The 22,620-nt window shown below is 43.6% G+C and overlaps 1 protein-coding gene across 2 annotated transcripts in view; it reads left to right on the forward strand.

Annotated features, from left to right (window-relative positions):
- The window catches only part of SIK2 (salt inducible kinase 2), a 348,026-nt gene extending 338,142 nt beyond the window's left edge, over positions 1-9,884 (forward strand). For both annotated transcript variants that reach the window (XM_069225002.1, XM_069225001.1), the window contains exon 15: positions 5,326-9,884. In XM_069225002.1, the coding sequence (XP_069081103.1) occupies positions 5,326-5,905 (580 nt within the window). In that variant the 3' untranslated portion in view covers positions 5,906-9,884. The remainder of the gene's footprint in view (positions 1-5,325) is intronic.
- The last annotated feature ends 12,736 nt before the right edge of the window (positions 9,885-22,620 follow it).

Below are 22,620 nucleotides of genomic sequence, written 5' to 3' on the forward strand. Positions count from 1 at the left end.
CAGTGTCTAAATTAATTGATGTCCTTGGCAGGAGGGTTTTCTGCTCCACAATTTGGCCCTAAGCATTTGAATGCTGAGAGTCATTTTGGCCATTACACTCTGGAATATGGCCGGTAAGGTCTTGACTGCCATTTCTAAGTAGTTTTTAAAACACCTCCACAAAGACTGTGTTTGGTGATCCAGACTGTTGGCCATGGCATGTAAATCAATTTTTTTTCAATACCAGGCTTGAGGCTGTTTGGGGAAGAGAGTAGACTCAGCAATGAAGTGCTTTAACAATAGCCAGGCCACGGGCTTTTGGCTGAAGTTGCTATGTCCTGTCTGCCACTTCCACCAGCTATAAAAGAACAGCCTTGGTGTTCTGACATAGGCAGTCCTTTTGGCCTCTCAAGCACCTTCATCCTTTCTGTCTCCTAAATGACTGCCACCTGGCCAGAAGTGGCATATACAACCAAAATAGTTTTGAGGCATATTTGCCCAGTAGGTTGAGTCTTTCCTAGATCTTTATAGGTTGCTGATAACGTTCAGTGTCGGGCCTTTGATGTCCTAGTGTGGCTCATTCTCATCCCTTGGGGCTCTTTATTGGGAAATGTGCTCCATCTTCAGTGGGACTTCAGCATCCTCTATGCGTTTATGTCTATGCCACTGATTCCTAGAGTTCTGAAGAAGTTCAGAACGGAAAGGGTGTAGCACATCCTGCTAGCCCCAGTTCGTCTGGGAGAGTTTGGTACTCCATGTTTCTGAATCGGAGCATCCGTCCTCTGCTCCGGCTACCTCTTTGGGTGGATCTGCTATCTCATCTAAAGGGCAGGGTTCTAAATCTGCACTACGATAATTTACATTCCTATGCACAGTGATTGAGCACAACCTGAAGGAGAAGCTTCACTTGCTGGATCCTAAGCAGATTCTCAGAAACACCGGATGAACAACCAGCTCTTTTGGATTTACCACTGCAAAGAAAGTAATGGAAGTCAGCAACTGACCTTGTATAGATTGATTGTCCTGCACATCAAACTGTGCTGATTTGCCAAGAGAAATACACCTCAGATCCTTGGGCCTCACTTCACCCGGGTGATTACTGCAATTATGGCCTTAACTAGAGGTGTTCCTCTGTTGGACATATGCTTGGCACCACATGGGATTTCGTCTTTACCTACACCGGGCACCACTGTCTCGATTCTCAAGTCTGCAGGGAGTGGCATTTTGTCCTTTTGGCCGTCCACGTCAGTTTGGTGTGAAGTCCACTCCCCAGATCCACTGTGCTGGTACTGTCTTACCATTGATAGAAAAGGTGAGGCATCTGTGGTTAAAAGTATCCAGCAGAAGAAGAATTTACATGTCTTCTGTAATAGCCTTTTCAGAATTTACTTTTCTAACCACAAATGTCTTAATACACTTCCTCCTCCCTGTTATGCAACTGGATTTCTGTTTAGTCATAAGGGCTCAATTTAGGTTGAGCATACTGTCCAATAGTTTGTCAGTCACTCCGCTTCAGTGGTTGAAGAAGTAGTTTATGAAACTGACATCAGAACAGAGGGGTGGCGCATATATGTGGCTCAACATCGTCACTTTGATGGTTGGTATGGAACTGCCCCAGTGCCCAATGGTATCACCTGTCAATACATGGGAGATGCTGCATGAAAAATTGTCTGGATCCAGTCTGGCCCTAGTTGGATTCAAAAGCTGAAGAATCAGTAGTTAGATAGACTATCCACCACAGTGATTGTTAACAATGGTAAGTGAGATTTTTATTTGCTTTATAGCAAATTGTCTTCAAAACCTTTTGTAGGAAAGTACCATCTTGCCTGGCATGTTACCCCTACATTTCACTGTATTTATGTTGTTTTAGTGTATGTGTCACTAGATCCCTGCAAGGCAGGGACCCAGTGCTCATAAGTGTGCCCTGTATGTGTTCCCTGGTGATGACTGTCTTACTGAGGCTCTGCTAACCAGAACCTCAGTGGTTATGCTCTCTTTGCTTTCCAAATTGTCACTAACAGGCTAGTGACCAATTTCACCAATTCACATTGGCGTACTGGAACACCCTTCTAATTCCCTAGTATATGGTACTGAGGTACCCAGGGTATTGGGGTTCCAGGAGATCCCTATGGGCTGCAGCATTTCTTTCGTCACCCGTAGGGAGATCTGACTATTTTTACACAGGCCTGCCAGTGCAGCCTGAGTGAAATAACGTCCACGTTATTTCACAGCCATTTACCACTGCACTTAAGTAACTTATAAGTCACCTATATGTCTAACCTTCACCTGGTGAAGGTTGGGTGCAAAGTTACTTAGTGTGTGGGCACCCTGGCACTAGCCAAGGTACCCCCACATCGTTCAGGGCAAATTCCCCGGACTTTGTGAGTGCGGGGACACCATTACACGCGTGCACTATACATAGGTCACTACCTATGTATATCATCACAATGGTAACTCCGAACATGGCCATGTAACATGTCTAAGATCATGGAATTGTCACCCCAAGGCCATTCTGGCATTGGGGAGACAATTCCATGATCCCCCGGGTCTCTAGCACAGATCCCGGGTACTGCCAAACTGCCTTTCCGGGGTCTCCACTGCAGCTGCTGGTGCTGCCAACCCCTCAGACAGGTTTCTGCCCTCCTGGGGTCCAGGCAGCCCTGGTCCAGGAAGGCAGAACAAAGGATTTCCTCTGAGAGAGGGTGTAACACCCTCTCCCTTTGGAAATAGGTGTGAAGGCTTGGGAGGAGTAGCCTCCCCCAGCCTCTGGAAATGCTTTGATGGGCACAGATGCTGCCCATCTCTGCATAAGCTAGTCTACACCGGTTTAGGGATCCCCCAGCCCTGCTCTGGCGCGAAACTGGACAAAGGAAAGGGGAGTGACCACTCCCCTGACCTGCACCTCCCAGGGGAGGTGCCCAGAGCTCCTCCAGTGTGCCCCAGACCTCTGCCATCTTGGAAACAGAGGTGTTGCTGGCACACTGGACTGCTCTGAGTGGCCAGTGCCATCAGGTGACATCAGAGACTCCTTCTGATAGGCTCTTACCTTTCTTACTAGCCTGTCCTCCTTCCTAGGTAGCCAAACCTCCTTTTCTGGCTATTTAGGGTCTCTGCTTTGGGGAATTCTTCAGATACTGAATGCAAGAGCTCACCAGAGTTCCTCTGCAATTCCCTCTTCACCTTCTGCCAAAGGATCGACCGCTGACTGCTCAGGACGCCTGCAAAACCACAACAAAGTAGCAAAGACGACTACTGCAACCTTGTATCGCTTCATCCTACAGGCTTTCTCGCCTGTTTCCTGGTGGTGCATGCTCTGGGGGTAGCCTGCCTCCTTCTTGCACCAGGAGCTCTGAAGAAATCTCCCGTGGGTCGACGGAATCTTCCCCCTGCAACCGCAGGCAACAAAAGACTGCATCACCGGTCCTCTGGGTCCCCTCTCAGCACGATGAGCGTGGTCCCTGGAACTCAGCAACTCTGTCCAAGTGACTCCCACAGTCCAGTGACTCTTCAGGCCAAGTTTGGTGGAGGTAAGTCCTTGCCTCCCCACGCTAGACTGCATTGCTTGGTCCCGCGTGATTTGCAGCTGCTCCGGCTCCTGTGCACTCTTCCAGGATTTCCTTTGTGCACAGCCAAGCCTGGGTCACCGACACTCTAACCTGCAGTGCACAACCTTCTGAGTTGTCCTCCAGCGTCGTGGGACTCCCTTTTCTGACTTCGGGTGTACTCCGGTTCACTCCTCCTCTGAGTGCCTGATCCGGTACTTCTGCGGGTGCTGCCTGCTTCTGTGAGGGCTCCCTGACTTGCTGGGCGCCCCCTCTGTCTCCTCATCCAAGTGGCGACATCCTGGTCCCCCCTGGGCCACAGCAGCATCCAAAAACCCTAACTGTGACCCTTGCAGCTAGCAAGGCTTGTTTGCGGTCTTTCTGTGTGGGAACACCTCTGCAAGCTTCTTCACGACGTGGAACATCCATCCTCCAAAGGGGAAGTTCCTAGTCCTCTTCGTTTTTGCAAAACACCAAGCTTCTTCCATCCGGTGGCAGCTTCCTTGCACCCCTCAGCTGGCATTTCCTTGGGCTCCTGCCCACTCTCGACACTGTCGCGACTCTTGGACTTGGTCCCCTTGTTTTACAGGTACTCAGGTCCGGAAATCCACTGTTGTTGCTTTGCTGGTGTTGGTTTTCCTTGCAGAATCCCCCTATCACGACGACTGTGCTCTCTGGGGGTTGTACGTGCAATTTACACCTACCTTACAGGGTCTTGGGGTGGGCTATTTTTCTAACCCTCACTGTTTTCTTACAGTCCCAGCGACCCTCTACAAGCTCACATAGGTTTGGGGTCCATTCGTGGTTCGCATTCCACTTTTGGAGTATATGGTTTGTGTTGCCCCTATACCTATGTGCTCCTATTGCAATCTACTGTAACTTTACACTGCTTGCATTACTTCCTTTTGCTATTACTGCATATTTTTGGTATTGTGTACATATATCTTGTGTATATTTGGCAACCTCATACTGAGGGTACTCAGTGAGATACTTTTGGCATATTGTCATAAAAATAAAGTACCTTTATTTTTAGTATATCTGTGTATTGTTTTTTCTTATTATATTGTGCATATGACACCAGTGGTATAGTAGGAGCTTTGCATGTCTCCTAGTTCAGCCTAAGTTGCTCTGCTATAGCTACCTTCTATCAGCCTAAGCTGCTAGAAACACCTCTTCTACACTAATAAGGGATAACTGGACCTGGCACAAGGTGCAAGTACCTCTGGTACCCACTACAAGCCAGGCCAGCCTCCTACACCTTTAACACATCAAATGTTAAATCCTGTCAAATTTGTAATTTTTCATTACCTTGTATATCAAGCTCTTTTTTTGCTTATGGATGCAAGTATTTTACAATTCACAGACAAATCATGTCTGCTGTTAAGGTTTTGAAAATAGATTTCTCCTGTGCTTTGGTTAATTTGGTTAACTTTATGCACCACGGTTGGAAAAGTGGAAATATGTGTTTATTTATCTATTGGGAATTTGATATGCTTTTATTTGAAGTCTAAGCTCTGTTTCAACATTTTTGATTAAATATCTTGTCCAGCCACAATTGAAATCGTAACAGAATACGAATAAAAATTATTTTTTTCGTGTCCACATAAACAGAACTTGTAATAAGGTTTGCAAACTGGAATGTCATAAATTACGTTTTTATTGGAACAGCCAAAACCAATCAATGATCCACTAACTAATTTCTCTCCTCCACCTGTTGAAGTTTCACAGGTATAAAATGTTAGAGTAGTTTAAGAATACATTGTTTTTGTTTATGAACCTACTCTCTCTCTTTTTTTTAATGCAGGTTATACCAGAAGCGCCTTTTGCTCCAGAAGCAGTCCCAGCTGCAAGCATACTTTAACCAGATGCAAATTGCTGAAAGCACGTACCCACGGTCAACTCAACAGCTGCCACTATCACATCAGGATGCACAACAGCAGACAGGACAGTTCAGCCTGTCGCAGCCTCTGAGCCCAGTCATGGAACCCACCGCTGACGACATGCAGTATGACCCTTACCTCAGTCAGTACCACAATCTTCAACTCCAAAGCCAGCAGATACAGAACCATCCACAGTCGAATCAAGGCCACCTTGCTCCTCTTCCCAACCTCCAGCCACAATCTCTAACGTACTCTTACCAGCCCTGCGAGATGTCAGGTGCTCCTGTGCCAGAGCACGAGTATGATGCACAGTGCCAGTACCCCATGGACCCACCTCACCATAGTGACAACACACTTCTGGCCGATGGTCGGACTGGCTCGGTTGCATCAGATCCTCAAACAGCCTATGAGACTTTAGCATCATCTGAGCTACCTCAAATCTTTGACTGCGAAATGATGGAGACTGTTGACTCACAAAATAGTGGCTATGTTCTCGTTAATTAGCCTCATCCCAACAGTGTTACTGTCCTTACATGGAAAACAGGTGAAATGAATGAAGGAAAAGCGTGTGAATTTTTTTGTTTCATTCCAATCCTTGAAGAAAAATTCATGCCTAATGTTCCTTACTGGACGCTCATAGAGGTTTGGAAGAGCTGTCCAAGAATCCTTGGCGAAGACATGGCTGTTACCAGGTGGCTGGTGGGTTGATGCCGTTCACGGGTAGGCACCCGATGTCGTAAGCTTGGTTCAGTCAAGAGTCTGAAAGGAAAGATGGAACTTGCACACTTACTGGGCCGAGTATTTGTCCTTTGTATATAGGAAGTGTAAAAATAGACTCCAAAGAAGAGCTCCCAAGACATACTCACAGTTAACCAAATGCAACGTGGTAAAATGCACATTAAACATGGAAATTATGTGCAGTGGAGACAGTCCATTGGAGTTACTGGCAATAATAGCAATATCCATTTCTGAGTACCACTTTGGTAGTTCTAAGGCAGAATCTAAATCATACTAATGCGCGAGAGAATGACATTTTTTGTGCGTTCGGTTCTACTGGTTGTCAGCTGTCCGTTATTACCCACTAAAGGATGCTGTAATGCACAGATTCGAGAGCCCATCCATTGTGGCACTTTTGACCTTGTAATTTACATGTAGTTGGCAAACGAGAGTACCTTACCTCTTAGCACAAACAAGGGACGGCGACTGGGACAGGACTAATGCCTAGATAGCCTCCTGCAACCCACTTAAGTGGTACATTGTCACAAGTGTTCAGAGATGAAATCTCCAGTATTGGTGCAAGACTGTAGCTGAAATTGAACTCTGCAGAATGATAAAGACATTAAACTAGCAGTGCAGAACTTTAGGGACCAAGAAATATCAAAGTACCAGCTGAGTTGCAGTGAGGAATAACGTTAGCAGGAAACGACGCCGGAGCGATCCTTAATAAAGGAGACAGACTCTCCACAGCAGCCTCTTGTGGAGGCAGTATATATCCAGCCCATCTCTGGTCACTGGAGATGCATTTGTTACAAGACTGCCCTTTGTTTGCTTTTGAAAACAAGATAATATTAACTGTATTTTGAACTTACAGTCTACCGTGTTGTTGGTTGTTTATTAAGCTTTGTAAATTTATGGACATTTAAGGGTTTTAGACAATACCAAGACAAAGCAGCCAGAGTGTTTTGAAAAAAAAAAAAGTGGCGTGTGATAGTGCTGTGCCTTCTTCTGTTCTTTTATCTTTTCAGATATATGCTTTTTCTTTTATGAAGAAAATTAGACCGTTTGCATCGAGGCTACAGCCAAAGTCCCTTCAGAGTTTAGGTTTGTGTTCCACTGTGTGGAACGCTAAAAAGTGTTTAAAATGACTTCAGTGTTTTGATTGCTTCTATGTCTAAAGAGTTTAAGAAGTATTACAGCAATATTTAATAATATTTAATGTCAAGAACTGTTGATGTGTTAAAACAATGGTGTTAGGAGGATTGTATGATTTTTCAATTCTTTGGGGGTGATTTCTTTTCAAATCAGGGAGGCACAGTGACAGGCTGGGCCATAGGAGAAATCAAGAGAACTCCTGCAGACAGGAACTATGGTAGTCTGTCAGAGGTAAACGCTGTTTCAGTCTTTTGTGTAGAACAACCCAATAAGGTATTTTAATAGCAGCACTTTCATTGCTAAGGTTGTGTTAATTTGATACAGTGGGTCAACTTTAGGAAACTTGGCACCCAAGCATCTTGAATGACAAATCAGTTATCGCAGAGCAGTGCCACACCGCAGATTTTATTTACCAGGATTTGCAGTGGAGCTGATTCAGGGTGCAAATGAGCAAATCTTTGGGAATTCTCTCTGCACACGAATCTCTAAGATGTTCTTCATGCATCTCTAGATTGGCAGTTAAACAATTCATAGTAAATAAGCCAAGTTCTATTGTTTTTTGCCATCTGTTCCACCTTAAGTCCACATAACAGTCACACTTCTTGGCTGGTTTGAGGCATTGTATTTGGTCACATGCTTTTTCACCAGTCTGGCCTGAAAACCTTCTGCTTGCTTATTTTCTTAGTTTCGAAAGCAATGACTGAACACCTAAAATTTGGAAAAACAGATGTAATGTTCATGCATGGTTAGATCATGATCCCAGCAAGATTCCTTTTTGAGGACAGCTCATGTGTATACATTGGGTTTTGCAGAGTCCTGGTCTTAAGCCACTGATGGATTTCCCACTAATGGATATTAATGATACATCTGCAAATGATAGATCAGCACACTTGGTGGAGATAGCAGCACGTTTTGAAGTTTTTTACATGATTTGTTTAACTTACTTTGTACTCTTCAGAAATGCAGCATATTATCAAATTGTTGCTTCTTCACTACTGTCTACAAATCTTCTTAGAAGATGGCATGTTAGGCATTTGTGTACTGTTTTAGACTTCTAAACTATATAGAGCATTTAAACAAACATACTGCCTGCTTGTAGTATGGATGGTGTAGGGGGAGAGCTGGCCCTCTGTACACAGATAAACATCAGATGTACTGTATTGAAAACATGTAATCTTTATGCAGAGGTTTTCTTTTTTGGACAACTTCATTTTTCTAGGAAAAAGGACAAACAATGAAAACGAGGGGTTGAACTCTGCAGCTCTTGTCTTTAAGCTCTGTCGCTGATCACAATGCTATTTTATCACGCTAGTCAGATTCCTCAGGTTGGCTTGCAGCATTTGCCAGCATCTACATTTTCAGTGGCATTGCATCTTCTTGTTGGGTTACCCATGTATCAGTTATCACATTATTATCAATAGTGCTGTTTATGCTTCAGGGTTTTCCATTAGGTGCTTTAATTTTGTCAGTCCCTCATACCACATTCTTAAATATTTTACACGTATTGCGCCTTTATTTTTTATAAACAGTTGTAAAACAAGTGAGGGTGGCTCCTCTTAGTGTACACTGAAGCTGGGCAGTGCAGAATCCCTATCTGATTTTACCTGCAAGACCAGAGTGAACCCATGAGCGTGTCTTATAAGTGCCCCATTGAACTTTTGCGCTCTTGGCATCAGATTGGTTGGTGTTCTCTGACATTGTTCTGTAAAAGATATTACTGTCACAGAGCCTTTGAAGGTAGGTCGAAGGAGTAGTTTTTCTTCCATAGGAGTGCTTTGTGTGTTTTTGATATACGGTGTCACACACGTTGACAGCAGTGGCATCACTGACCTAGTAGTGAACTTGACAACCCAGAGTTTCTGGAGGGCTGTACCAAAATTGGTCAGTTGTGAGACTATCCATGTTCAGATGTCTGCTGATTTTCTGTAGCAGTCAGTTTGTCTCTAAGTATAAGCCTGCTAAGGCCTTTTTAAAGTTCACATGGAACACTCCCCTTTCAGGACCTAAAAGGCTATTATTCATAGGAAATGGCAGCAATAAAATGGCCCTTATGTGACCGTATCTTCTTCCTAGTTGGCATGTACCCACAAGAAGCACAAGACAGATTATGCTCGACCACACGAAAGTATGTGGCTGGTCAAAGTTCCACAAATTTCTTCGCCACTAGTTTCATGTACTGGGATTGGCCAGTAAGAAATATGTTTTTTAAATGTCACTTTACAACAATCCTCGGTCTTCACATTCTGATTGGGTAGCTGGTAGACTAAAACTCCCATAAAGAAGTGAGGGTCTCAGGATTACTTTATCCTGTAATTAAACAGACTGAGCTTTTCATTCAAAAAAAGAGCATTGCCGCTGTTGGCGATTACTTGTTGACTTTAAATACACAATACCAACATGTGAAAATAAATTCTGCACCAGATAATGTTGTGATGGACACATTGTTCCTCTCTGAAATGTGTTTACTCGTCATAAATCCTGGCAGTTATTGTGTAAACTACACATTTATTGTGATAGTGACAGTTTGTGAAACAAGTGTATGAAATATCATTGTTCTGAAACTAGCTGTAACAGCATTTTTTAAATATATCAAGAAATCCCTTTTCGTGTGCCTTGACTCGGCTTGTATTTTGGTTGTGTGTGTTTTAATTTTGTTTAGTTTAGCTTCAAGGGTGAGAAATACAAACCCATTTTGCAACCACTCTTCTGTCATTTGTAAAATCACAAGAGAAGTAATCAGAAATGGTTTTAGTATGTCTTGAACCCATTTTGTGATTCGGAAATGGCTTTCTCGTTTGCTAAATGGGCTTTGTGACCAATACCGAACCACAATTTGGAAGAGTCATTAAAGGGGTGTCCAACCTCTAATGTGATTCGGTATGGTATCTATAAATGGTTTATGACTGGAGATGCTGTTACAAACCATTGATCAGTTACCAGCACCTCAAAAGGAGGTGCTAACCAATTTACAATTTGGGACACCTTCCCCTTTGAGAACGGTGCTGGGTGGCATTGGGGTCCCACTGCCTGTTCCCCCGAAAATGTTCCTAATGGGAAATTTCTTTTAAAAAAAAAACAAAAAAACAAAAAAAAAACCAACACTTGTCGTTTTAAGGAACACATGCTGCTTTATATAAAAAGGTTTTCCATTTGGGAGTGCAAACACATGGATGGTGGACTGCTATTCCCTGCACATCGCCTTACTTGTGTGTGTAGTCGGTCAGAGAGGTTTGCAAATACCAACCTGCCTAATCAATATGCAGTAGGTAGGTACCCCCTAGAACTGGAGATTTTGCCAAGTGACCCATTATTACATAGTTCTCGTTAGAAAACGAGAGACTAATAACAAAAAGTGGCTGCATAATTTGCAACCACGTTTTGTGACTTTGCTGTTAGTACATTTGGCCCCGAGTACCTATTGGTTTAAAAAATATGTTTGCAACAAAATCATTTGAATTTGCTTACATAAAGCAGAGCGGATTCTTGGCCATGTAGTTGTAGTCAAATCTAATTCATACAGGAAGTATGGCCTTACAAAAACCGTGCCATCTACGAACTGAGTAAGGATTTTTGGAGTTGGATTTTAACCTCAGTCTGGCTACACAAAGTAAAACTCCTGCCGGAGTGAGGAGCAGATGATAGGATCATGCTAGATGTTAAACTATAAAGAAAATAAATTGATAGAATTTCTGCATTTATCCAATCCTCACTCAAATAGTACATTTTCTGTAGAAAACCCTTTTCCACAGTTTGCCCTTATTACATCCACTGCACCCAAACTAGTTACAAGAAGATGTGTGTGCGTGAAGATACAGGGCTTCTATTCCACATAAGTGGCTACATTTGCAAGGCTTCCCCCTTAAACTTTATAGTTTTTCCACTTTTTGTGAGGATTCCAGCCTTCATAAATGAGCTTACCATGATGAAAAATTACCTATTTACCTGTTCCTCCTGCCTTGCAGTTCCTTCTGTCTTGTAAGAGTAATAACTCACACAGTCCAGTAACATGACTACTATGGGAAGTCAAACGTAATCTTTATCTTCTTCCACTAGCACGACTGGAACTTTGCACATCCATTGGTGTACGTCTGCTGCTTCTCTGAGTAGACACTCATTTGGTGGAGCAACGGATTACTGACATTGTTGAGTCAATCGACTTGGTGATTCATTTGTTCAACTCGTCTCATTCGAATGGTCTAACCGCTCATATCATTCCGAAGCTGCATTAAATATTCAAACGTTGCAAATGTGTAATCGAGATATGATGTGACAACAAACTGAGAAATCCTAGATCACAAAAACGTGTACTCTGAAATGTAGGCATACATTTTGACCACACATAAGTATATCACTACAACAAATTTGACATATACCGGTACTGTCAAGAACTCGCTGCATATAAGATATGGCTCAATGTTTTTTAAGTTTTGTGGAGCAATAGCAACTCAGTCAGTACTTTGGCAGACTTTTTTTTATATCTTTTTTTTCTGTTGAATTCTACTTCTGAAATACTTACTAAAACTGATCTGATGCCACATGTCTTTCATGTGACTGTTTGACATTTTCTGTCCACCATCATTATCCATGGACATTTCAGGTAATTCAAAAATACAATTAACTTAAGACCTGTTCACAATATACCCATAATGTTCAGACTTGTGCACACCCTCTGGCTGTTCTAAATGGATCTCTCTAGCATCTCTCACCCACAATTAAATGTTGGGGAGCTTGTCGCATTCTGTAAATAACCTTGCTGGCCTATGTGATAAATGTAGCAGTAATTTACTAACCCCACATGTTGTTGAGTTTACGCCATGATTTCTGAAGTAATCAGCAAGGAAATTAAAAAAATGACAAGCACATCAACCTGTGTGTTTAACAAAATACTTTACCGTATGTTGTGATGTCATCATAAAATAATGAAAAGTGGGGTTTACACCATATGTATTTTGAAAACTTATTTAATTTTCAAATGTTGTTTTGATTGGATTTTGGCGGTAGCCTTTCAGTATTAGCTGAGGGGCATGATTGGCTTGATGTTGTGTGGGTGAGAGGAGTGGATTGTTGATGAGGCTGGAACAGATGAAATTCAGCAGTGAAGGTGGAGAAGTTAGAGACTGAGCGAGTCCCAGTTCCTGGGTCAGCAGAGTAACACATTGTGTGATTGTGGGCAGATCCCGTATGCATAACAGTTTAGATACAGAGAATAAAGAGTTCAGAGGCCCCTCGAGGTAGCTTGGAAAAGGTGGTATACACTGCATACCTCGGTATACTGCATTTTGGAGTTTAAATAAATCATCAATTAAAAATTAGAGACTGCAGTGTCTCAAAGTATCATTCAGCTAGACGCACCAAGTACTGGTAATTGACCCTTATGTATGTAGGCTATGGCTCTGTCGCCAGAACACTCTGTATCCATCTGTGGTCTCTTTACTTACTAAAGTTCTATGATAGTTGTGTCCTTGGCTCGGTACAATAGAAGCAGCTGGCAATGGTTTGTAAATGAAGTCCATGCTGCAACTGTTTTCTTGTTGACTTGAAATTATCTGATAACCCTTACTCCTGTCATCTGTGTACCACCTTGCCAGGTTAGAATACTCACTAACCAAAAGCACGTTGGACACTTAAAATGCATCAAGTAATATAAAACCAAGGGGAGTTCCCTGAAATTTGTGGAGGCATAAGGCAGGCACCATTTTCATTCCTCATTAGTGAACCCATTCCGTTTACACGTCTAGTCAGCCATAGATTTTCCCGTGTGTATTCTGCGAATTGTAGTTTCATGCTTGCCGTTCCAGGAATTAACTAGTAGGTCCACAGAAAGACCATGCTGTTGGCAAACGAAACCGGACAACCTAACAAAGCCCCTATGACATGGAGTCAATCACCAGCTGCTCATTTTTTCAAACACTTGACTTGCTCAACTGAAAACATATGGGGGCAAGACTTCATTAAAATCTCAATATCAGCTGACTTAAATCCTGGGCTTCTATCCTAATGGTATCCAATGTCAATGAGACACGTGCAAGTTGCAGAATCTTATCTTGGTGTGGTCAGTCTGCAGGCAGCAGCATGCAGGGCTTCAGAAGGGTGTCTGCATTTGTGATGAGGTTTCCATTTGAAGGTTTGACTCTACCTCCTTCACAGTAAGCATCAGCATTCAGGGCCACATGTACGATTGCAACATTTTGCAAGATCCTAATTGTGACTTTTTGCAACTTGCAATTAGGAAATCACAAAATGCAATGTACTATATTGTGTTTAACACTGTTAGTGATTCCCAAATGGGTCTCAAGGGACCTGCCTCATCAATATTCCTGAGGCAGATCACAATTGGTGACCCATTGGGAATGGCCTACGCTCACAGGGATGGTGGCCTGCTGGGTGAGCAGACCACCATGTATATGATTGTTTTTTAAATAAAGCATTTTTTAATGCAGAAGGAAAATGGAATGCATTACAAAAATAAAAAAAATGTATTTTCATTTTTTAAGAGTAGGTAGTTGTCCGTGGAACCACTACCTGCTCTTGAAAAATGTTGGCGCCCACATTCACATAGGGGACGGGGTCCTGAATGGGTTATCACTTCCTGTAAAAGATGAATGACTTTCAACTGCATTCCGGTCACAAAACATTCATGCATGGCCCTGCCACTCGCTATGAGGAAGGGACGGCCTTAACACGGCCCTTCCTAATACCATCCCTATTTTACAATTCAGTAATTGGTTACCGAATTGGAAAATAGGTTTGGTTCATAGCAAAAGGTCATTTAGCATTTGCAAACGGCTCAATTCGCCATTTGCAAGTGCTACATACTTTTGTACATGTGGCCCTAAATCCTTTAAAGTACAAGTGGATTGGGCCATGTTACAGTGGAGTGATAAGTTTGAGAAACCTACAGGCTCCATTTTCGAAACCTATTTTCTGTGTATATTTTCCCATTGGCTATCCAATACAAAGAAGCTATGGACCTCAGCGTAGATACGAAAAATCTTTCTCTTGAAAGAAAAGTATAATATGTTCTCTGTGTGTATCAATTCTCCAGTTTGTCTTTCAAATAAAATTGCAGAAAAAGACTCCCAGTGCCATCAAAACTGGATTAACAATCTGCCAAAAGGTTGAAAGATACTTGTTCTGGGGTAACGAATCTGTATCATAGAATTCACAAGCATTACCTAAAAATACTAATAGAAATTTATACCAATATACTAAAGTAGTCTTAGTATTTTACAATTCTTTGTGTATTAACACTGCTTTAAAAGGGATTATTCCATGTGTGTTGTGTTTAAGATGAAACGTGCTCTACTGTACAATAAATATCAGCTCTATTTTCATGTATTACTAGTGACTTTGAAGAGACTTTGGTTCAATGTATATGGGGAAGGTCTAATCTCATTCAGAGGAAAGTGCAATACATATGTGGTACGTTTGTTAATTTAAATTTTTTAAGACCTAGAGATTTTAGCCTTGCTTTTGGGGTTATTGCACTAGTTCCGTAAGCTCTCGCTGTATGCCAGAGCTGTCTTTTTAACAGCTTGGCCATGTCATCTGTAGTATGCAACTGATGTGATAGAACTTGTAAAGCAATTCCAATGTATTATTACAATAATAAAGATTATGTACTTTCATTTTTTGTAATTGTTGGTGAGCAATATTGACATTTACAAAATGTGTGAAACCTAGAGATGTGTATAGTATGTGTGGAGAAATATGTTGTTCTCTAAATGGTCAAACAAAATCCAGTTTCTCATTTGGAACAACAATGCTTTATTAATTCTTCTAAATTTATATTTTACCTTTCCTATAAATACATTCTTCAAATCTGTACATGCTTCAAAAGATGCCAAAGGTTACAGTGGAATCAAAAGACTAGATGAGTATTATTATACCTTGTATGAGGCTCTGTGTGCAGCATTACATTTCTGCATCATTTGATTCATTTAGTCTAGAAAACACGAAATAACAACAAAAAAATCAATGCGTCAGACTTCAATTAGGAAAAAAGCTGAAAAAAATGTTTCTCTTACAAATAAAGGTAATAAAATTTTTATTTTCGAGATATAAAATTGGAGGTCTGTATGTTTCAGAAAAACAAGAGCCGCATGACAGTAAAGCATTTCATAATTTCATTTCTGCACATACCAGTGTGTGCTGGTGCATTTGCTTGTGTATAAGTCTGAGTGCTCCTGGGTATACACTGTCAGCAATTCCCGGGAGCACTCATTGAATTCTTAGTGAATTCCATGTATGTCACAAACATATTCAAAACATGGGCATGGGCTTAACGGATCACATATCTGACTTTGAACCTTAGACCTCTAAGGGGCTATAATACAACAAACTATAGGATTTGGGGGAATAACATTTGAGTTTCGATGTTTCTATTACCAGCCAAATCAAGATTACAACTGAACTCGAAATTAAGTGATGTGTCACGGCAGGGCAGCGTGTCTTCACTGCAGGAGGTTCAGTTCACTCCAATCAGATGTTCATGATTGGCCCCATTAATATTCATTCCAGTGGGCTGTGGATATAGTTTGAATGTAACATTATGTGGCCTCTGGGCTGCTTCCTGTAAAAGTATGTGGTCTGCATTGCCTCTAAAAGGGCAGCAACTCTGTGAATACCAGTACTACTTCCAAATTAAAATTGTTGACTAATCATGAATTACTTTGCCACATTCTAAACAAAGCATAATTAACCCCGCAGCCTTATTTGTAGTTCAGAAGATATATTCCTATTAACATTCAATACAAAGTTGCCAACCTTTCAATCTAAATTTTTAACTTTCGAGTTACTAGCTTAATCAGTATGATGTATTCTGATGTGGATGTCAGTGCTCACTGCGCATAAGACCTCAAGCTATAGCCCCCTGATAAAGCCCATCGAGCCATAGGCATGTCGGGTGGCTGCATTTGGTGCCACTTAGTGTGTGTGTGGTCAGCTGCTCAGACCATGCAGGTCTTTTAGGAGTACTCACTCCATCTGTTTTGTATACAAGACTTGAAACAAAAACGAATTCAATACTGTTCTTACACTGTATCCCACGGTAGCTTGCAAAATGTGTGCCTGTGTCAAACACAATATTTTGATAACAATTTCCACCCTAATAAATCACCAAAACTCCAAGGTGCTCAGACTTATCCCATGAATGGGAAATCCATTTCCTCATTTTCATTTGCTTCTAAAATGGCTCAAACAAAGCAGAATTAACAAACAAAATAACCACAGTCCCACTGAAAATTAAATGAAGATACATTTGCTATTCTGAAATACTTTCCCCAGAGAAACGAACTGTGGTGCATAGTCTTAAAGATTTGGTGAAAAAATGAATAGGCATGCAATGCTTCAATTACTTTTTCAGTTAACATTAGGAGTAAAGGTTACCAGTGGCCTACTAATTGCTTTTCTCTCTCTGTCTGAGTGACCTGTACGAATGCGCAATTCTCATTTCTGAGGGCCTGTAGGAAGTTGGCTCTGTATGTGCTATTTCAAAGTAAGGAATAGCATGCACAGAGTCCAAGGGTTCCCCTTAGAGGTAAAATAGTGGTAAAAATAGATAATTCTAATGCTCTATTTTGTGGTAGTGTGGTCGAGCAGTAGGCTTATCCAAGGAGTAGTGTTAAGCATTTGTTGTACATACACATAGACAATAAATGAGGTACACACACTCAGAGACAAATCCAGCCAATAGGTTTTTATATAGAAAAATATCTTTTCTTAGTTTATTTTAAGAACCACAGGTTCAAATTCTACATGTAATATCTCATTCGAAAGGTATTGCAGGTAAGTACTTTAGGAACTTCAAATCATCAAAATTGCATGTATACTTTTCAAGTTATTGACAAATAGCTGTTTTAAAAGTGGACACCTAGTGCAATTTTCACAGTTCCTGGGGGAGGTAAGTTTTTGTTAGTTTTACCAGGTAAGTAAGACACTTACAGGGTTCAGTTCTTGGTCCAAGGTAGCCCACCGTTGGGGGTTCAGGGCAACCCCAAAGTCACCACACCAGCAGCTCAGGGCCGGTCAGGTGCAGAGTTCAAAGTGGTGCCCAAAACACATAGGCTAGAATGGAGAGGAGGGGGTGCCCCGGTTCCGGTCTGCTTGCAGGTAAGTACCCGCGTCTTCGGAGGGCAGACCAGGGGGGTTTTGTAGGGCACCGGGGGGGACACAAGTCCACACAGAAATTTCACCCTCAGCGGCGCGGGGGCGGCCGGGTGCAGTGTAGAAACAAGCGTCGGGTTCGCAATGTTAGTCTATGAGAGATCTCGGGATCTCTTCAGCGCTGCAGGCAGGCAAGGGGGGGATTCCTCGGGGAAACCTCCACTTGGGCAAGGGAGAGGGACTCCTGGGGGTCACTTCTCCAGTGAAAGTCCGGTCCTTCAGGTCCTGGGGGCTGCGGGTGCAGGGTCTCTCCCAGGTGTCGGGACTTTAGGTTCAAAAGAGTCGCGGTCAGGGGAAGCCTCGGGATTCCCTCTGCAGGCGGCGCTGTGGGGGCTCAGGGGGGACAGGTTTTGGTACTCACAGTATCAGAGTAGTCCTGGGGTCCCTCCTGAGGTGTTGGATCGCCACCAGTCGAGTCGGGGTCGCCGGGTGCAGTGTTGCAAGTCTCACGCTTCTTGCGGGGAGCTTGCAGGGATCTTTAAAGTTGCTGGAAACAAAGTTGCAGCTTTTCTTGGAGCAGGTCCGCTGTCCTCGGGAGTTTCTTGTCTTTTCGAAGCAGGGGCAGTCCTCAGAGGATGTCGAGGTCGCTGGTCCCTTCGGAAGGCGTTGCTGGAGCAGGATCTTTGGAAGGCAGGAGACAGGCCGGTGAGTTTCTGGAGCCAAGGCAGTTGTCGTCTTCTGGTCTTCCGCTGCAGGGGTTTTCAGCTGGGCAGTCCTTCTTCTTGTTGCAGGAATCTGATTTTCTAGGGTTCAGGGTAGCCCTTAAATACTAAATTTAAGGGCGTGTTTAGGTCTGGGGGGTTAGTAGCCAATGGCTACTAGCCCTGAGGGTGGGTACACCCTCTTTGTGCCTCCTCCCAAGGGGAGGGGGTCACAATCCTAACCCTATTGGGGGAATCCTCCATCTGCAAGATGGAGGATTTCTAAAAGTCAGAGTCACCTCAGCTCAGGACACCTTAGGGGCTGTCCTGACTGGCCAGTGACTCCTCCTTGTTGCTTTCTTTGTTCCCTCCAGCCTTGCCGCCAAAAGTGGGGGCCGTGGCCGGAGGGGGCGGGCAACTCCACTAAGCTGGAGTGCCCTGCTGGGCTGTGACAAAGGGGTGAGCCTTTGAGGCTCACCGCCAGGTGTCACAGCTCCTGCCTGGGGGAGGTGTTAGCATCTCCACCCAGTGCAGGCTTTGTTACTGGCCTCAGAGTGACAAAGGCACTCTCCCCATGGGGCCAGCAACATGTCTCTGGTGTGGCAGGCTGCTGGAACTAGTCAGCCTACACAGACAGTCGGTTAAGTTTCAGGGGGCACCTCTAAGGTGCCCTCTGTGGTGTATTTTACAATAAAATGTACACTGGCATCAGTGTGCATTTATTGTGCTGAGAAGTTTGATACCAAACTTCCCAGTTTTCAGTGTAGCCATTATGGTGCTGTGGAGTTCGTGTAAAACAGACTCCCAGACCATATACTCTTATGGCTACCCTGCACTTACAATGTCTAAGGTTTTGCTTAGACACTGTAGGGGCACAGTGCTCATGCACTGGTACCCTCACCTATGGTATAGTGCACCCTGCCTTAGGGCTGTAAGGCCTGCTAGAGGGGTGTCTTACCTATACTGCATAGGCAGTGAGAGGCTGGCATGGCACCCTGAGGGGAGTGCCATGTCGACTTACTCATTTTGTTCTCACCAGCACACACAGGCTTGTAAGCAGTGTGTCTGTGCTGAGTGAGGGGTCTCTAGGGTGGCATAATACATGCTACAGCCCTTAGAGACCTTCCCTGGCATCAGGGCCCTTGGTACTAGAAGTACCAGTTACAAGGGACTTATCTGAATGCCAGGGTGTGCCAATTGTGGATACAATGGTACATTTTAGGTGAAGGAACACTGGTGCTGGGGCCTGGTTAGCAGGGTCCCAGCACACTTCTCAGTCAAGTCAGCATCAGTATCAGGCAAAAAGTGGGGGGTAACTGCAACAGGGAGCCATTTCTTTACACAAGCCCCCCCCAGCCCACAGGCCAGGAGACTCAGCCAACGCTGGAAGAGTCTTCCTAGTCTGTCAGGCGAGGAAGAGTAGAGGAAATGGCTGATTTGTTGCAGGGCCTACTCTGCCTTACATCCTCCTGTTCAGGTCATTCCCTCTGGGGAACTGACCCACTTCCACAGTGATAGGACCTAGTCTGAACTGCCTCTGGTCTGTGCTTTTTATGTCTTCACCCATTCTCTCTATTTTGAGGTCAGAGGTATCCACCTCTGCTAATCTTATCTTAGCCAGGGTCACCCCTAGCTTACCCAAAGAGGTTACCCAGAGCTGGAGTAACCCCACCATGACCAACAGGGTCAGGGGGCCTAACTTGTTATTTGGCATGGGGTCAGACCACCATGCCAAGGATAGTGCAGCCATAAAGGCTAACACCCAGCAGAGGCCACTGACAGCTGTCAGTGCCCAGAACCACACCTTTAGCTCTTCACCTAAAAGGGAAGGGGCTAAGTTACAGGCTTCTTTGGGTTCAGGTTGCCTGTCTGCTGTATTAGAGTGGGGGGTTACCACATCTTGTAGTAAACACCCTTCTTCCACTCTTTCTTCTGTTAGCTGAGGAGCCACCCACTCAGGTTTAACAGTTGCCTGACTAGCCAGGACTTCTTGTGGGTCAGGTTGGACTTTATCAGGGCCATTTTTGGAGTTCTCCCCTACTGGAGCAGAATCTCCTTGGCTTGCTGTAACCTTGGCTAAAGGTTGTCCACCCTTCCTACTCTGTTTTCTTTTCTTCTTCTTCTGGGGTCTGCTTGCATTTACTGCAGAGGCAGGACTTCCAGAATCCTTGGGAGAGGACTGGCACTGGACCAGTTCCTCTCTTGGGCTCTGACTAACCTCTGGGTAGTCATTTCCAAGGAGACAATCAAGGGGGAGGTCTGTACTGACTACTACCCTTCTCCAGCTAAGAGTGCCACCCACTTCTATGGGCACTAAAGCCACAGGCCTCTTAGTGACCCTGTCTAGGCTAACTCTTACCCTGGCAGTCTCACCTGGGATGTACTGGTTTGAGAGCACCAGCCTGTCATGCACAATAGTGTGACTGGCACAAGTGTCTCTCAGGGCAGTGGTTGGGATTCCATTCACCAGTAGGTGGTGGAAGTGTCTACTTCCCTCTGGAATCTCCAACTCACCTGTTGGGCCCTGTTTCCAGTTGAGGGCTATGAAGACCTCCTCATCTGAGGAGTCATCTCCCATGGCTACACTGGTTACCCCTGGAATCTTGTTCTGGGGTTTGTTTTTGGGACAAGAAGTGTCCTTGGTGTGGTGCCCAGACTGTTTACAGTTGTGGCACCATGCCTTAGTGGCATCCCAGTTCTTACCCTGGTACCCACCTTTGTTTTGGGTTGTGTCTTGGGGCCCACCCACCTGTTCTGGTTTTTGGGGGCCTACAGAGGACTCTTTTTCTTTGTTTCTAGTGTCACCCACTTTCTCCTGGGGAGTTTTTGTAACCCCTTTCTTTTGGTCACCCCCAGTGGAAGTTTTGGTTACCCTAGTCTTGACCCAGTGGTCTGCCTTCTTTCCCAATTCTTGGGGAGAAATTGGACCTAGGTCTACCAGATACTGATGCAACTTTTCATTGAAGCAGTTACTTAAAATGTGTTCTTTCATAAACAAATTATAAAGCCCAACATAGTCACACACTTCATTTCCAGTTAACCAACCATCTAGTGTTTTTACTGAGTAGTCTACAAAATCAACCCAGGTCTGGCTCGAGGATTTTTGAGCCCCCCTGAACCTAATTCTATACTCCTCAGTGGAGAATCCAAAGCCCTCAATCAGGGTACCCTTCATGAGGTCATAAGATTCTGCATCTTTTCCAGAGAGTGTGAGGAGTCTATCCCTACACTTTCCAGTGAACATTTCCCAAAGGAGAGCACCCCAGTGAGATCTGTTTACTTTTCTGGTTACACAAGCCCTCTCAAAAGCTGTGAACCATTTGGTGATGTCATCACCATCTTCATATTTTGTTACAATCCCTTTGGGGATTTTTAGGATGTCAGGAGAATCTCTGACCCTATTTAAGTTGCTGCCACCATTGATGGGACCTAGGCCCATCTCTTTTCTTTCCCTTTCTATGGCTAGGAGCTGCTTTTCCAAAGCCAATCTTTTGGCCATCCTGGCTAACTGGATGTCCTCTTCACTGGGGTTATCCTCAGTGATTTCAGAGGTGTTGGTCTCTCCTGTGAGAGAACCAGCATCTCTGACTATTATTTTTGGAGTCAGGGTTTGAGGGACCCTGTTCTCCCTAGATAGGACTGGTAGGGGGGAATTGTCCTCCAAGTCACTATCCTCTTCCTCTGAGTTGCCACCCTCAGAGGGGTTGGCCTTTTCAAACTCTGCCAAAAGCTCCTGGAGCTGTATTTTGGTAGGTTTGGGGCCCATTGTTATTTTCTTTATTTTACAGAGTGACCTTAGCTCCCTCATCTTAAGATGGAGGTAAGGTGTGGTGTCGAGTTCCACCACAGTCACATCTGTGCTAGACATTTTGTTTCTAAAAGTTGGAATACTTTTAAGAATCTACAACTGTTTCTAGAATCTACTTTCAAACTTTTAACCAACTTTTAAACTCTAAAAGACAATGCTAAACAGGGACTTAACACACAAGGCCCTAGCAGGACTTTTAAGAATTTAGAAAACTTTTCAAATTGCAAAAATCAATTTCTAATGACAATTTTGGAATTTGTCGTGTGATCAGGTATTGGCTGAGTAGTCCAGCAAATGCAAAGTCTTGTACCCCACCGCTGATCCACCAATGTAGGAAGTTGGCTCTGTATGTGCTATTTCAAAGTAAGGAATAGCATGCACAGAGTCCAAGGGTTCCCCTTAGAGGTAAAATAGTGGTAAAAATAGATAATTCTAATGCTCTATTTTGTGGTAGTGTGGTCGAGCAGTAGGCTTATCCAAGGAGTAGTGTTAAGCATTTGTTGTACATACACATAGACAATAAATGAGGTACACACACTCAGAGACAAATCCAGCCAATAGGTTTTTATATAGAAAAATATCTTTTCTTAGTTTATTTTAAGAACCACAGGTTCAAATTCTACATGTAATATCTCATTCGAAAGGTATTGCAGGTAAGTACTTTAGGAACTTCAAATCATCAAAATTGCATGTATACTTTTCAAGTTATTGACAAATAGCTGTTTTAAAAGTGG

This window comes from Pleurodeles waltl, chromosome 3_1 (assembly GCF_031143425.1).
Source record: "Pleurodeles waltl isolate 20211129_DDA chromosome 3_1, aPleWal1.hap1.20221129, whole genome shotgun sequence".
NCBI classification, from domain to species: Eukaryota; Metazoa; Chordata; class Amphibia; order Caudata; family Salamandridae; genus Pleurodeles; species Pleurodeles waltl.